Here is a 16,825-nt window from a genome sequence, read left to right as displayed (position 1 = left end):
TCCTTCTTTCTCTTCTGCTATTTCTCCCGATATTTCTTCCTTCTTCTTAGCAACTGAGAGGTGCTGGTTTTTCTTCACAGCAGTTTAGCCATTCGATTACACACTCAATAACAATAATACCACTGAAAGCAGCATGACAAAACACCAAAAGAAGAAAAAGTACATCACTGGGGCTATTGCAGCACATACTGTAAATATGATCTTCTAGAAACCTGTTAATAATTGAATATAAATGTAGCCTTTGGGGACACAGAGGATGAAACACATGAAGAAAATAGGAAATAAAATACAGCCCACTTGCATGCCCTAAGATAACATAAACTGAATAATGTGTGCATAATGAGGAAAAAGATGTCCATCAGTCACACTCACAAGCCCGCGCATGTTTTTAGGCTTCAAACACATTGTGTTTGAACTGTGTTTGAACTAACTGTGCAGGCATTAGATTTTACATGTGACAGGAATTATCCATGTAACCTTAAATCAATGTTAGCACAGAAAACAGAATACTGCAGTTCAGTGCAACAGACCTGTCAATACTGCACTTAAAGCACTGTTATTGGTTTTCACTGAAGTGAAAAGGGCTTTTTTCTATGTCAAGATGGAGACATGTCATTATTGCCAAAATGAGAACAAACTAAGCCCCAGTTACAGCCTCTGAATAGGAATATGTAACACTGAAAAGTTAACATCAGGCACAGTAATGTAACGTCAAGCTTATTTCCACCAACTCGTTAAAGGGGTAATATTTTTCTGTTTTTACTGATGATTAAAATCTATCAAAGAGTTCAAATGGAAATACACTGCCCGTAAAGGCAATCTGAAACTGCACTGTGTATATAAAACAACAACCAGCATCTTTTTTTCTTCATTTCTCCCACACGTGTTCCTCCTCCCCCTCAATCCAGTTTCCCTTCAGCTTTTCAGGTTCCATCCGTCTTCTCTTAATTTGCCAGCTCTTCTGTCCTTTCAACCTGCCTTTGTAATCCATATGATCCGTAACACAGCATATGATGCTTTCAAGAAGTGTACTTAAATGAACATGCGGTGGCAAATGACTTCTTGAAGGTATTTGAGGACAAATCAAAAACAAATCAGTGCTAAGTAAGATGAAGTTCAAAGAGTGATGAAGACACCAGAGATCTTCTGTTGCTATGGAGATGTGTGTGTGTGTGTGCATGTGTGTGTGGTCCCGATATTACTCATGTTATGGGGACCCAAATCTGCTTTCACAGTTACATCATGGTGACAAAGGGTTGTTTGCTGAGGCAGGTCATTCGATTATAAGGTGAGTATGTGTTTCATATCTAGAATAAAAGGTTAGAGTAAGGCATGAAGCAGCTGTGGTTAGGATGAGTCAAGCTTTTCACACACACACACACACGCGCACACACACACACGAAAAGCTCTGCTCTCCTTCCATAGTTACAGACAGCACAGCACAGCTGAGCTTTTCTTTTGGGATAAAAACTTAGAGCTGGATGCAAACACAACATCCTCATCTCTCACATTAACTCTTGCCCGCATGGATATTGTTCAAGCGTCACATGAGCCAGTCACCGACCGCACGTGCAGGGCGCACGGCATTGCCAGTGAGAGAGGAGGCGCCGGATAGTGCGCATGATCGCGAGTAAGCGCTGAGACCACCCGGCAATCTCGTGTTATCCTTTGCTCAGCTCTTCAATTTGGACTAAACTACTGTCATTAGTGGAGAAATCGGCGCGATCAGTAGTATTTGAGTTCCTAGAAATCTTAAACAACTTTTAAGTTATTTATCTCAACACTGACGTGAAGGTTTGTTGAGGCATTTCAGCACCGGACAGCGCTTTCTCTCTGCTTGGCTCACAAGTGCGCGTCTGGCACGTGGCAATGACTATCCGTCATAGCTGGTGGGGGGCAAAAGGAGAGAGCATGGCGGACTCTCCATAACATCCTCCCCACAGCTGCTGCTAACACGAACCACGAGATATGAGCATACCGGAGTTCCTTCTGGAAGTGTCCATTGTGATAATAGCTGTTGTTTCTCTGCTGACCAACTTGTCGGTACTGCTATGTTTCGTTCAGAGCAGCGATTTAAGAGCCCATGTACCAGGAATCTTTATGATAAATCTCTCTTTATCTAACATCCTCCTCAGTATTATCAACATGCCTGCCACTTTTCTGGGGGTGGTCAGTGGCGCAAACCCCTTGGGGGACTTGTTCTGCCACGTCGTCAGCTTTGCCGAGACTTTTATCACCAGTAATGCCATGCTGAGCATGGCGGCGCTGAGCATGGACAGGTGGATAGCGGTAGTATTTCCTCTGAGATACTCCAGCAAGATGCGCTACAGGGACGCTTTTCTGATCGTGGCCTACTCCTGGCTTCACTCTCTCATCTTTTCTCTCACTCAGCTGATGATGAACTGGGGAGGCTACAGCTACACTTACGCCTCATGCACAGTTCACCTGGACTTGGACCAGGTGTCTCAGCTGGGAATCTACGCCACCTTCACAGCGCTGTTCCACGGTAGCAGCTTTGCGCTCTGCCTCCTCGTCTTGTGCTTCGCTTACCTGAAAGTTTTGAGAGTGGCTAAGTCACACTGCAAGAGGATAGATGTAATTACAGTGCAGACTTTGCTTCTGTTGGTTGATATCCACCCCAGGTAGAGTGTTTTCTTTGAAAAAAAAACGTTTGACATGCCTCTGATTTCAAAACAGCTTAATTGGATAAAATAAATCTCTACCAGTTACGCCATACTGAAAAAAACGGTTGCGTAATATTAGGTAACATGTTAATGAGTTTATTAATTATTAATGTCAGAAATTAATGTGGTTTTTTTTATCAGTGTGAAGGAGAGGTGCCTAGCGCAACGGAAGAAGAGAAAGCAGCGCGCCACTAAAAAGATCTGCGTCTTCATTGGCTCCTTCATCCTCTGCTTTTCACCATATGTTATCACCAGGTAAGCCTTCCAGTGTAGTTAAGTGGAATGGCAGCATGGCACCAAGTCCGTTGTGACATTTGACTGAACTTTGTTTTAAAATGTGAATGTCTTCTATATTTTATAATATTAAGTCGCGAATATATCTAGAATGTATACATCTTCCTTAAAGTTGAGTCATTACTTCTGTAACACAGCATCATAATTAGCCCTAATAAGGTTTCATTCATTGTATGAATGTTGCAGTGGATTGCATTAGACCCTTTATTTGAACAGTAAAAATATAAAACAACTTGCCTCTGAACCAATATAACAGGGGAAGAACCCCCATGAAGGCAACAGATGCCTTTTGTTGTTTCCATAACTTTCCATGCTATAAATACACATCCGGGGAAGTGGAATTTACTTTTTCTGTCTTACTCCCACAGGTTGGTGGAGTTGTTGCCCTCTGTGCGCATCCCTCGTTACTGGGGCATTGCCACCAAATGCTTGTTCTATGCCAAGGCTTCCAGTGACCCATTCGTCTACTGTCTTCTGCGGCAGCAGTACAGGAAGGTCCTGGTTAGTATTATCAGCCGAGTTGTAGGAAAAGATCACTACTTACTGTCTGTGACCAGTGCAAGCAACACATTTGACACCACAGATGACAGCTGTCTTGCCAGGATTACTTGAGCTTGATGTGGTCATTTTTAAATGATTTAATGCTTTGATCTTTTTTGTAAAAGGTCACAGTCTTTAAAGTCAAAAAGGTCAGCAGATTGAAAGAAGTCAATGCCTTGCTCAAGGACTTTTTAACAAAGAACTGTGTCATGTGACTGTTAAAGGAACATTATTTTCCACTGGGAGAGCTGTGAAGGACACATAACAATTCATACTGAACGGCACCTCTCACGTCCGATGTGTGCCGAAGCCTTTTCAGCCTCTACAGATTGCTGTTTCCATAGGGCTCATTAGTTTGCCTGGAGATGCACAACCACATGAAAACTGCAACATGTTTAGTACTGTGGAAATGTATCTATAAAGTGTGATAACACTGGATTTGTCCATTTGCTCATTTATTATTGTTTTATGCTTACATTTTGTTTGTGTTAATGACTGAAATAGAGTGCAAAAATAGATACAAAGAAGATGTGTGAAATTGTTATATCAGAGCACTTTCAAAAATAAACTCCACTGCCACAGATGAAAATCGAGTCTTCTATTTGAGTACTTAAAGTGAGTGTATACTGCAATACTGCATCAGTCTAGACTAGTGAGTCAAATATTATGATCGTGATCTTTTATTAACTGATATGAACTGAACATATTTTAAACTTATATTTCCACGTGTCTCTGTTCATGCATAAAAATCAAGAAGTATCCAATATTGAACGGTTAAACGAAAAAATTAGAAACCTGTGATCTAGAATCTTGTGAAGCTATCATACTTATTTTTGAATCTTTTGCTGCTACCTCTTAAGCCCATGGAAACTGCTGCTAAGCACTGACAGAGTGTCAGAGTGGGTAAGAACACCTCTTCCACCCTTGTGGTCAACACCGGTGCCCCTCAGGGGTGTGTTCTGAGCCCTCTGCTATACACTCTCTTCACCCATGACTGTATTTCCTCCTGCGCGTCCAATCTCATTGTTAAGTTTGCAGATGACACTACAGTGCTCGGACTTATATCCAACAATGATGAGACAAACTATAGGACAGAGGTGCAACAACTAGAGTCATGGTGCCACGACAATAACTTGGTCTTAAACACCAAAAAGACCAAGGAGATCATTGTAGATTTCCGGAAGAGGGGTCATAACAACCATCTGCCTCTCTTCATTGGCAGTGAGGCGGTGGAGAGGGTGAGCAGTTTTAAATTCTTGGGGGTAACTGTGACCGAGGACCTGTCCTGGGGCAACCATATCACCTCAGTTGTACGGAAGGCCCAACAGCGCCTCTACTACCTGAGGAGACTGCGGAGCGCACACATTCCCAGATCTCTGATGTTGAACTTCTACAACTGTGCCATCAGCAGCGTTCTGACGTATGGATTTCTAGTGTGGTTCCCCAGCTGCACCAAGGCCGATCAGCAAGCACTCCAGCGGGTGGTGAAAGAAGCTGGCAGAATTATTGGAACAAGTCTGCCAGAGATCAGTAATATCTTCCCCACTCGCTGTCTGAGGAGGGTGCACAGTATCCTGCGGGACCAACATCACCCTGCGCGCCACCTTTTCCATCTGCTGCCCTCAGGGAGAAGGTACAGGTCTATACAGGCCAGAACATCCAGACTGGCCAACAGCCTGTATCCACAGGCTGTGAGGCTCCTGAACTCTCTGCCCCCCTCTCACGGACAATAACCATATCCAACTTCTTAATAGCAATGAACTGGTCTGCATTGGTGCATCATATCTTTATTCTCTTCCCCCTCCTGCCCCCCCCCCCCCCTTTCTTAAATAGATAACTATCATATCTGATATCATATCTCACAGTACAATAATATTGAATGGGTTGCATTGTTGTATTTTGTCATGTTTCTCAGGTCTTTGTCTGAATTTCTACGAACATTATTGCTAAGGATTGTCTTATTGCATTGGAGTCACACTGGGTTAAATATGTACACTTGGGTTTTAAGGGGTATTTATTATTTTCTTCTTTTTTTTTTTCTTTTTTTTTTTGGGTTGTATGGAAGCCCCAAACGCAATTTCATTGTTCTTGACAATGACAATAAATAAATAAATACTAAATACTTAAATCCCTGTTACAGCTTGGTAATGGCTTATTATTCTTACCAAAGCCGGGAATACGAAGGTCGGTGAAGATTTTCAGATACCCTAATGGTGCAAATCTATCCATACACTGGTGTGTGAACAGCCTCTGCAGCGCTATTATGTCAAATAATAGGCAGAGACACAAACTTTTCTTACTCCCACCCCCACAAGCCACGTTTCTTCCTCGTGCCCACACCCCACATACACACACATACGCGCACAGCACTCTGTGCAGTGAAATATGATCGGCACAGCCGCGCTCCTGGTTCGCCTCAGTTTTTACAGGTCAGGGATGCACCGATAAAACAAAGGAAGGAGGTTTCCGTCCTGTGGGTGGTAATTATCATCCAGCATAGAAAACGAAAAGTGGCAGCTTCAAACACACACTGCCACATCACACACCGAATTTTCTGGCAGCGCAAAGCACTCCAACATGCAGCTAGGACTTTTGGTAATGTTTCTTTTCTGGGCGAAAACTTCGTTGTGCGTCCCGCAGCAGAATTGCCATCCAGGAGACGAGTATTTAGGTAAGGTCATCTGGTCCAAACAAATACGCGTACCGTGCAAACCCAAACCTGTGATGCATGCTTAGAGTCCGTGGGAGTTAAACCATGTAACTTAACGTCCACACGGTTTAGCTGATAGACTGCTTTCGACTTCCGATGTTAAGTTACCCGGATACTAATTCAAATAATTTTAAGGCCTACCTATTCATTTTAATTCTCTGCTTCGAGACAGCTAATAGGCGCTTTTTTAGTCTGCATATTTCTCAGTTTTATTACATAATAGCCAAATTAGACTCTGCAGAGACGTGTAAGGGAGATTTAAGAATAAATGTGTGTGACAGACTCATGGCCAGCTGCTGTTTGTTTCTGAATAAACGGTGATTTTAAATGGAGTTTCTTCTTTGGATTGTTGTTACGATGTCTCCATCTAGCGTTCAATGAGCGATGTTTATATATTTTTGAGTTTGTATTATTTATTTTTTTCACAGGAAGATGCAGCAACAGTGCATATGAAGAAAAACGTATGTGAATTTTTTTTTTACTGGACAAATTTTTAACTGCATGGATTGAATAACGATTGGGTAAACCTAGCCGTGGAGCATGGCCTGACCTTTGAGTCAGGTAAAACAGAAGAGCTGTACCTAGAAGATGCAGCATGCATCTGCTCCAGATAGATGAGACAGATCTGTAATCTCTGACATAAAGAAAAAAAAATGCAGTACCAAGGCTCAGCCTGTATGGGAGGATTTGTGCTTGTCTATTCTGTGATGAGGTACTATATCAGACAAATTAGCAGTTTTCCCACAAAATCTTATAAAAGCAAATGGTGCTTCCCCCCCCCCAAGAAAAAATGTGAGTCCCATTGACTCTCATCCAAGAGACAGTGAACAAGTCATAACAAGTCAGGGCTAATGGCACATAATCATACAACATCAGAGCTCTGAAGGCTGGTGAAAAACTCAAACCATGTAATCCATATGAACTGTATCCAAAGAGATAAGGCATTATCTTCAAACTACTTGTAAATATGTGATTTACAGTATAGTCTTTATATTTGAGCACTGGCGGGGAAAAAAACATGTAAAGAATACTTAAAAATAATGATTTAGTCAAACCATGTGTGTCCTCTTTTTGACTCCTTATCTTTCTTTACATCTATTCTGCTCCAACAGCTAAATGCACAGAGCTGAACCTGGGCTATTGTAATGATATGGAATACTCTAGGTAAGTAACAGGGCTTGGCCAAGAAATCTGTGCCAACAAAAACTGTAACTACACAACGGTCTCATAAGGTGCTGTTTTGTTTTTTTTTTTGTTTTTTTTTTGTTTTTATTGTTTTACATGTTGATGTAAATCATGCTGTTAAAAATCATGTATACATTATATCCAGAACCATATTCCCTAACATCCTTGGTCATCGGACTCGTTTGGAGGCAGAGTCAGGGGCAGAGTACCTCCTCCTAAGTGTCATCCATGGCCTTTTGATTGGGGAGTGCTCCCCTGAGATTCGTCTTGTAGGTTGCTCAGTACTGGCCTCACCCTGCAGAGATGACAAGATGGTCAAACCCTGCCGGAGCACATGTGAGGCACTGAGGAAGGACTGCACACATGCCTTTGAGGCCATTGAGATGGCCTGGCCTTATTTCCTGGATTGTGACCGCTTCTTTGCCAGTGACCAAGAAGGCTGCTTTGATCCTCTGGCAGGGCTGAAAGGTAAAGGTCATGTTAATGCACTGTATACTGCCTGAGTAAGTCTGACGCTCTTTTGAAGCACTCTTCTTGGCTTCCCCTAAATCTTGGTGTCCCTCCTCCAGCCAGACAGGAGCAAGCACTGTCCAGTCTCTCTCCTCAGGAGCCCAGTACTATCATTCAGTTCACCTACACCTCCAATGCACAGATGTACAGCATCCTGAAGAGAACAGCAGCCAAGTGCTCTCATATCTCCCACGTCTACAGCATTGGACGGAGCACTGAGGGCAGGGATCTACTGGTGATTGAGTTCACCAACAACCCAGGACAACATGAGCTATGTGAGTAAGGAAGGTTAATGCAAATGTATGATGTTATTTAAAAAAAAAGGTTTTACCTCTCTAAGACTTGGGGAAAACAAATGGTCAGATATTTTACATACAGCATTGCTATTTGTGATCTTATCAGCGAATAGCACCTCCTATCAGCTCTGCAGGGTTTTACCATTATTTAGCTTGATGTCTTAAATGCAAGATCCCTTACTCATCTTTATTCGTTTGGCTTTATATTAGCCCTCTTAAAATTGTTTCTAGCTTTAGATTTTCTACACTAAATATATATATTCTCAATATAGTGTCAGCTAACAAGCCAGGTGCTTTCTTTAAAAGTAGATAATTGACACAAACATACCTGAAAGGTTATTTTGACCCCCTCCCCTCCTAGGTTGTTTAAACATACACACACATTTATTAAATTCATCAGAACAACTACCTAAATACATAATTTGATTTGTGTTTATTGCTTGTTCTGCTCAAAATGGCAAAAGTTTAAAAAAATAAATAAGAGAATGCAGATTTAATGATTTGCACTTCTGTCCATGAACTGTAGTAGAGCCAGAGATCAAGTTGGTGGGCAACATGCATGGCAACGAAGTGCTGGGCCGCCAGCTGCTCATCTATTTGGCCCAGTACCTGTGTTCGGAATATATCCTGGGAAACCAAAGAATTCAGACCATCATCAACACCACTCGCATCCATATTCTAGCCTCCATGAACCCCGATGGCTATGAGCTAGCCGCCTCAGAGGTAGAGGATAACAATGACCCGGAGCTCATCAACCATGAAGTAAATATTGTTAACAGAAAAAAGACAAACTGTCATTATCCGATCTCAATTTATTAATTGATCTTGGTCTATTTAGTCTGCTCAGCTTCAGGTGTGAAGGTGGAAGAGTGGGTCAATCTGCTAAGAACAGCTAATGCACAGAGCTTTTCAATGTGGATTGTGGACTGTGAAATTTGAAACCTAAGAGGAAACTTTTAACTATTTAATACATAACCGTGTAAGCACAGAAGCTCTACGAAATGACTCCAGGCTTCCACCTCCTACCTCTTTCTCTGTCAGCCTGTCTGCTTGTCTGTCTACATAGTCTTGTTGCCCAGGGCAAGTCCACCTACTCCCAGACAAATGCATAAACTTTGATTTGAATTTGCCAGGGTTTCAACATTTCTGAAATTAAGTGTGCATACATATCATAGCTGGCAGTGGGAAATCTGCATGTACCTTGCTTCACTTATCTAGCCCGTTGAGCAGTTGTAGAAGTCTCTGAGCTCTGTTTATTCTGGCATGCATTATGCTGGATTCTCAAACATGGCGAGACTTCTGTGCTGGCATCTCTTAATGAATACTCGGAATAACAACACTGGTGGTGGAACATTTATTTGAAATGTTGCATAGGCATGCAGCCTTGATGTTGTGCCTCTGCATAAAAAGAATACACTGACTGTCTCCATGCTTTAATGTGTGTATCAGCTGTTTGATACAGGATTGATAAAAAGATTATGAAGTCCACTGTTAGAACTGCCATTGTCATTGCATGTACTGTGCAGTAATTTAAATACAGCAGCACCCACAAACACATTTACTGCTCTGAGTGATTTATCCAGAGAGCATGATTTAAATACAAATGACAGTTTAGAGTGTATCACACATTTTATATCAATATGACCATATTTTAAATGTTATGTACTGCATGTAGTGTGGTAACTTTCCATTTGTATTTATTTAAAAAAGAGAGAGAGAGAGAGTTAAAACAGAATGTTGAAATATTTGTTCTGTATATGGACACATATACATAAATGTTTACAGCATGTAACAATTTAAATAATCCAAAAAAATAACTTTGTTGATTATTTGGATGAGATAAAGAAATTGTTGTGCTCATTCCAATTTTATTGCATGGTTGTGCTTACAATGACAATAATGCTTATCTCATCTCATCTTATGTTTAAGACTTAATGGTTTCTGCTTCTATTCGCTACTCTTTCTCTTGACGGATATATGATTTTGTCTTCATGTTAACAATAGAATTAACAGTCATAGTCTAACATGTTCCTTCTTGGATTCCTGACTAATAATCATAATATCTTGCTCTTAATATAGTCACGGCACCTACTAATGTCTGGACATGACATCGTTACAGTTAATGTTGTCATCAGTCTCAGCAGCCTTACACATTTTAATGCTTTTAGTGTGAATCTAAATGTTTCAGGGTCACTTGTTGAATGGTTGGACCAATGGTCGAACCAATGCCCAGAATATTGACCTGAACCGGAACTTTCCGGACCTTACGTCTGTCTTGTACCGGAATCGACGCAGCAGGCACTACCGTACTGACCACATCCCGATTCCCGACGCATACTGGTTTGGGAAGGTAAGAAGGCAGTACCAGAAAGTTGACTCTGTTCCTCTGGACGTAGAGATTTTTCAGTGGCAGAAACGTTTTGTCAGTCATCCAAATGACTTCTTCAGTCCCAGCGGACTGCAGGTTTCCCCAAACTTATTACCAGAACATTTGCATAATGACTGAAACTAGCAGTTTTAGTTTCTCACACTGAAAATGCTACATCCAGATGACCAGAAGCAACTTTTTAGGATTTCTGTACATGGATGATTGAGCATGCATCAAGACTTAAGAAGGTAGTACTAATTTACTAACAATTACCAGAAATAATCTCCAGCAGTTATTTCATATTGGCTTCCAAAAATGATTCAATCTTTTCTTTTTACTGTAGGTGGCACCAGAGACTTACGCAGTGATGAAGTGGGTCAGGTCTCTGCCTTTCGTTCAGTCTGCCAGCCTCCACGGAGGGGATCTGGTGATCTCCTATCCATTTGACTACTCTAGACATCCTCTTGAGGAGCGGATGTTCTCCCCCACTCCAGATGAACAGGTAGGGGAGTGGAATTTTATAGATAGCAGATTTCTAATAACAATCAATGTCTACCTTGGCCAATAATCTGCCAATGCTCAGGTCTTCAAGCAGCTGGCTCGCACATATGCCGATGCTCATGCCACTATGTCAAACAATGACACAGAGAGGTGTGGTGCCTCCTTTTATCGAACTCGGGGGATTATCAATGGGGCACTGTGGTACAGTTTTGCTGGTGGTGAGATACTTTTAACTCCACTCCTTAATTCTCACAGCAAAAGACATAAATCAAACTTCTTTGCGTAAATTTTTTTCCCCCAAGTTTCCCACAATGTGTGCACCTCTCCTACTTTTTGCAGGTATGTCAGACTTTAATTATTTACACACTAACTGTCTTGAGATAACCGTGGAGCTTGGATGCGACAAATTCCCCTCAGAGGCTGAGCTTTACCCAGAATGGAAGAGGAATAAAGAAGCTCTCCTCAGTTTTCTTGAATCTGTAAGTGCCACTTTTTTTTTCTTAACTGTGAATAAAAAGAAATATCTGTTCAAATAATAATATTTCAAAGTTAAACAAGATATAGTAGCATGTTCATAATCTATATGTCATATATATATATATATATATATATATATATATATATATATACTATACTATACTATACTATACTATAAATCATCGATGGTAAGTGAATTGCTAAATTATAATGTTGAACGCATGGATAATTACTCTGTTCAGGAAAAAACTACGCTTGACAAATCTTGCCATTGTATTCCTTTTCTCTAAACAGGTCCACAGAGGAATAAAGGGAATAGTTAAGGATGGTAATGGTAATGGAATAAAAGATGCAACAATTTCCATCAGGGGTGTTAGAAAAGATGTCACCACAGGTATACATAACTATGTCAGTATTTGATGTGTTGGAGTCTTAGTTTTGTAAATGTGTAAATTAACCTTAGACAATACACATTTTACTGATTTTCTTCTTTTAACTTTCTTCACTTTCCCTCCCACCGTTCTGCGTCTACTTATTGCCTTTCTTCCAGCTGAAGATGGAGACTATTGGAGGTTGCTTAACCCTGGAACTCACATCGTGACAGCCACAGCCAAAGGATACTCCAAGGTCAGCAAGAGAGTTTATTTGCCTCACACCATGAGCAAGGCTGGACGTGTTGACTTTGTCCTGCAGAAGGTTTGTCTTCAAAGTCCCGCTGTACCCTCTGTACCACCTTCTTTTAAATATTACCTCCTTCCTCACCTCTGCTCTAACATTTTCACTCATGTCCTGCATCCAGGTTCCCGTGGAGCCCGATATTGATGACCACCTCTTCCCCACATCAGACACATGGGATCGATTTGACCCCTACAACCAGTTTGAGCAATACAGGGATCCAGATGTGGGTGATAGTGGGAGAGAGAGGGAGGAAAAACCATGGTGGTGGAACTATTTCTCCCAGTCTGGTATCTCACCTCCAACCTGGCTGCTGAGAAATGTGTAGACACATTTGGGACAATAAAGATCCTGATTACCACCTCCACCACATAAGGAGACTGGTGAAGGACCATTTTACATCCAGTCCCACTGGTGTTCTCAGAGGCGTTTATGTAGCAGGAGCTGTGACACTAACCAGCAGTAACTGAACACATTGCAGTACTTCCTGTAAGGATGTGAATTAGCATTTTTTCCAAGGGGCAACACATTTAATTTTGGGCTGTGAGTGAGATTTGGGGGCAGCATTGCTTTGAAGCAGCATTTACTGAATAATGAATGAAATATGGATGCCACAATCATTCCCTAAAACCTCATCACAATAGAGAACACAATAGAAGAAATGGGACTTGATATTTTGCTTACAGTTTTACAACACTGCATCTGCACACATTTGTGTACATTAAAAAATGAGTTGGGATTTGTTATGTTTATTTTTTTATGGGCATGTACAAGTAAATTTCTTGTAACATTTATCCATATTTCATACAATACACAAAAAATGTAAGCCCACTGGATCAGTAACAGCATGTGACATAGAGCTTGGATTAGCAGCAACACTGTGCCATCTCAAAACTGTAGAAAGCCTTGCTTTTCCCCCACAAGCATAACAAATAAACAGTGAATATTTCTGGCACTCATTTGTTTCAATGAATCAACTTCGGGGAGTGGTTTTCGCATTATGTCACTAGAGGGCGCAAGAGAACATATAATGGCATTTTCGTCGACTTCAACAATGAATTCTCTAATTAGCGTAAAGTCCATTTGTATTCTTCATTAAAGAGTTTATACATTTATTTATCCTAGTGTTTAGTAATTTGTTAAATGTTAGAAAAACATTTCACAGTTCAATTAAATTTCCACACTTTGATTTTTCTGATTTTTCTGCGTTGAGTTAAAGCTCCATGCGAATCTCAGGAATACCCAGAAGAGAGGATAAGCTGTCACAGTGAAGTTGTTTTTATTCTTATGTTTTTAAGCTATCCAGCGGAAGAACATGTAGCGCTGGTGTGCAAGTGCGTCCTGTATCCTTGCGCCTTATCCAGGTGCTCTGTTGTGATTTTTAGCATTGAACGACAGTTGTTTTGCTAACAAACTCCGTAGTCATATATGTAGTACCACAGTTAATGCTGCCAGCTGCTCCGTACATTATTACTCTTTGCGTTTCTGAAAGGAGAATGTGAACTGACAGTTGGCAAGTTATTGACTTGTATCTGCGAGAAAAGCCCAGCGCAACAATGCTATTTTTCAGTTTGACACATGACTTTCCTTCAGGTGCAAACTCTAAGGTGATATAGGCTATGTTCACACAGAGGTAAGTTGCGCAATTCCTAACAATTTGTAGGCATATTTAATTCAAAACAGATTTAATTCTCCCCTTTCCAGGTTAAATGCTTTTCACCTCTGGGTAGTTTGGTTGAAGTATTGTGGGTTTTGTGGGAAGAGTTGTTTAAGCGTGCACTTCCCCTCCATTGCTCTTCTGTTCGGGCCTATAGCCTATAAAGTAGAAATGGTAAGTACTAGTGATACTAATACAGTGAAGCAACCTGAGTTGGGCTGTGTAGATTTTAGAAACACTCTTCTTCTGAGTCCTCACTGAACCGTGCTGCTGATATTAAAGCAAGAACACAGTTATACTAGATGTAGGTTTTCTTTTTGAAAAGGCCATATTTGCATCATGCTTTAATTATCTTTTTTTTTCTCTTTTTCCAAGGCGGTGTGTTCCCAGATGCCTCCTCCTTATGTTCCTGGAGTGAGTTTCCAGCTGGCAGTCTTCCACTAAGGTCTCTGGCCCTCTCTCTTTCTCTGGCTTTCCCAGTGCACCATGTAGTCACTTTCAATCTGACTGCATCAGTTTCTTCAACATAACACTTTTTAACACTCTGCATATATAATGCAAATGCCAAACCACTTTGCTCTGAGCTTCCTCTATCCTGCTCTCGTCCTCGCCTTCCTTTCCCTCTGCGTCAGTCAGTCTTTCATTCCTATAGCTATCTAGCTGCTAAGCCCCAGGAGTAGAGGCCTGCTCAATGTGGCAGAGATGATTTGTTTGCTTTGCAATTATTTTCCGTCAGTGGAGACAAATGGATTCATACTGCATAGACAAATGCACGCAGACGGGGCTGGAGTGACGAATACCATGGAACATACTAATATGTATAGCCCAAAGATAAAGAGGTGAGATGAGGAGTATAGGGATCCTTGGGTAAACTTTATAGACATATTGAGGGACCAAAAATATCTCACTTCCTTAAGACTGTGCTGTGTGTTGAAATGCATAACTGTGAGCCGCAACAAGTAAATGCACTATAATGTTTTAAAGTGACAGGTTGCTGTGCTATTCTAAATCATAGTTTGTAACCCCAAAATGCAATGTGTATATAAGTTTACCAGCAGTACTAATTTGGATTGAAGCTCTTTTTATTTAAATGTAGGCTTTTGTACCTACACGTAACTTTGTTAAAAATATATTATTGCACTGCTCATATGCAATTAAAAATAATTTTTAATGAAAAGTAATGCCTCCTGGATGATCTTTTTACAAATGTTGAAAAAACCCCATAGAATTAAGTGATATTTCAAATGAATTTGATTCTAATTATTGTTTTTGATACAGATGAAGTTTGAACTTTATGAAGATTAATGTCTGTAGTGAGCCAAGCTGAAACACAAGTAACCATGCTACACACACAAGACTCAGTCTGCAAGTCACTGGACACAAAAAGGCCCTGTAGCGCATTTCTTTACTTACTTGGTTGAAAGAACTGGTTAGTGGTAAGCTTGGTGTGATACAATTGGTAACAGACAAAAATTTTCAGGCGATTTTTAGTAATGTGTTAAACAAACAGTTGTAGAAACAAGGGAACATTACCAAATTTACCAAAAAAACCCCCCCAATTTAGGCTATAGGCAGATGGTAGTGCTGTCACATTTGACACTGAGACTGTTAAGGATCTTTTGTCTTTTCTCACAGTCTCTGTTCTATGTTGATGGTTTTTTAAAAAAACAAAAAACCCAAAACATTTCTATCACAAGCGATTACATGATTTAAGTTTTAAAAAGATAAATATAATATTTTCAAACCAAAGTCTAAAACAAAGACTGTTCAAATACTTTTAATCTTTTATCAATTTTGTTATCTATGTTTTTTCTTTATTTTTGATTTTTGTGAACATGTAAATATGAAAAAACAAGCACTTTAAAAAAATAAGTTTTGAGGTATACCAGCATTCACTAGATAAGCAGTTAAGAAAATGGGGATGGGGGGGGGGGGGGGGAAGAGATGTTTAAGTTCTTCTTAATAATTTTCCCAGTAGGCATCACTGGGAAAATTTAACCATGGTCACCCATGGTTAAATAAGAAAAATTGTCAACAAAGCTTTGTTGTAGCATCTCTACAATTCTCCCAAAGTAAAATATCAACAGTTAAGTAAACAGTAAAGTTTGAACATTCAGTGAAGAATCAAGCAGTCCGTGCTTGAAGTAGCTTTGTAAAGTCAGATAGCCAGCAATTGTTTCCAGTTTGGTTAGTCTGAAAACACATGCCTGTTGTTCTGTATTGCTTAATGAGACTAAATAGCCAAAAAGGTTTAGCTCATACAGAACAATGATAACATAGCGATATATAAACAACAGAAAGAAGAGTTTTATTTTGCTGGCTTGGTGAAATACGCCAAAAATACGAATAAATGCCAATAAAATTGGTGGCAGTCTTGCTTTAGCACTGTTAAAGCTCTAATAAACAAATGAGAAAACATGATTTCTGTAACTATTTATTAGACAGTATGTAGTTATAGAATACACTGGAAATGTTTGGTCTCCTCTTATGCCCCCAATATAGGACACGCACAACTGGGCTGCAGACTTTTGTGTGTCTGATGAACTTTCAAACTATCCACAGTAAAAGAGATTAACCTTTTCCTCCCAGCTCATGTCTTCTTGGGTTTTCTTTTCTTTTGCCTTCTGTCTTCCTTTCTTTCATATGACCTTGTCTCCCCTTTTCTAGTGTCTCCGTTGACTATCGCTTGTCCTGTCCCCCCCTCCTCTTCTTGTCTCTCCTTTACCCTCCTTTTATATGAAGGGCAAGTTCAGGGGTCACCAATTACTCTGAGAGGGCTGAGAAAGTTGTATGGGCTTTGCCCTCGGGGCTGCCATGTTGCATTATCATCAGGGAGATTGCAGGTACGCAGCAGCCACTGGCTGCTGGCACAACCGCCACAACGTCAGCCCTAGAACCAGGCCATATAGACTTAGCCAAGTTCAAGCT

At 40.6% G+C, this 16,825-nt stretch overlaps 2 protein-coding genes across 2 annotated transcripts; both read left to right on the top strand.

Moving 5' to 3' along the window:
- Nucleotides 1-1,897: 1,897 nt before the first annotated feature.
- LOC146631139 (G protein-coupled receptor 26-like) lies at nt 1,898-3,590 on the top strand. Its single transcript, XM_085356368.1, has 3 exons — nt 1,898-2,642; nt 2,826-2,939; nt 3,347-3,590. The coding sequence occupies exons 1-3, from the start codon at nt 1,969-1,971 to the stop codon at nt 3,588-3,590; spliced, it is 1,032 nt and encodes a 343-aa protein (XP_085212494.1). The 5' UTR covers nt 1,898-1,968.
- Nucleotides 3,591-5,919: 2,329 nt separating this feature from the next.
- On the top strand, nt 5,920-13,188 carry cpz (carboxypeptidase Z). Its single transcript, XM_085356367.1, has 13 exons — nt 5,920-6,189; nt 6,657-6,689; nt 7,341-7,392; nt 7,559-7,881; nt 7,983-8,198; nt 8,746-8,981; nt 10,408-10,569; nt 10,931-11,089; nt 11,171-11,306; nt 11,428-11,567; nt 11,860-11,959; nt 12,116-12,261; nt 12,365-13,188. Exons 1-13 carry the CDS (start codon nt 6,096-6,098, stop codon nt 12,566-12,568), a joined length of 2,001 nt encoding a protein of 666 aa, XP_085212493.1. The 5' UTR covers nt 5,920-6,095; the 3' UTR covers nt 12,569-13,188.
- Nucleotides 13,189-16,825: the final 3,637 nt, after the last annotated feature.

Source organism: Diplotaxodon limnothrissa, linkage group LG6 (genome assembly GCF_057381915.1).
Source record: "Diplotaxodon limnothrissa isolate DT_005_m linkage group LG6, D_limnothrissa_male_GT1.1, whole genome shotgun sequence".
Lineage (NCBI taxonomy): Eukaryota > Metazoa > Chordata > Actinopteri > Cichliformes > Cichlidae > Diplotaxodon > Diplotaxodon limnothrissa.
This window is presented reverse-complemented; position numbering and strand designations above follow the sequence as displayed.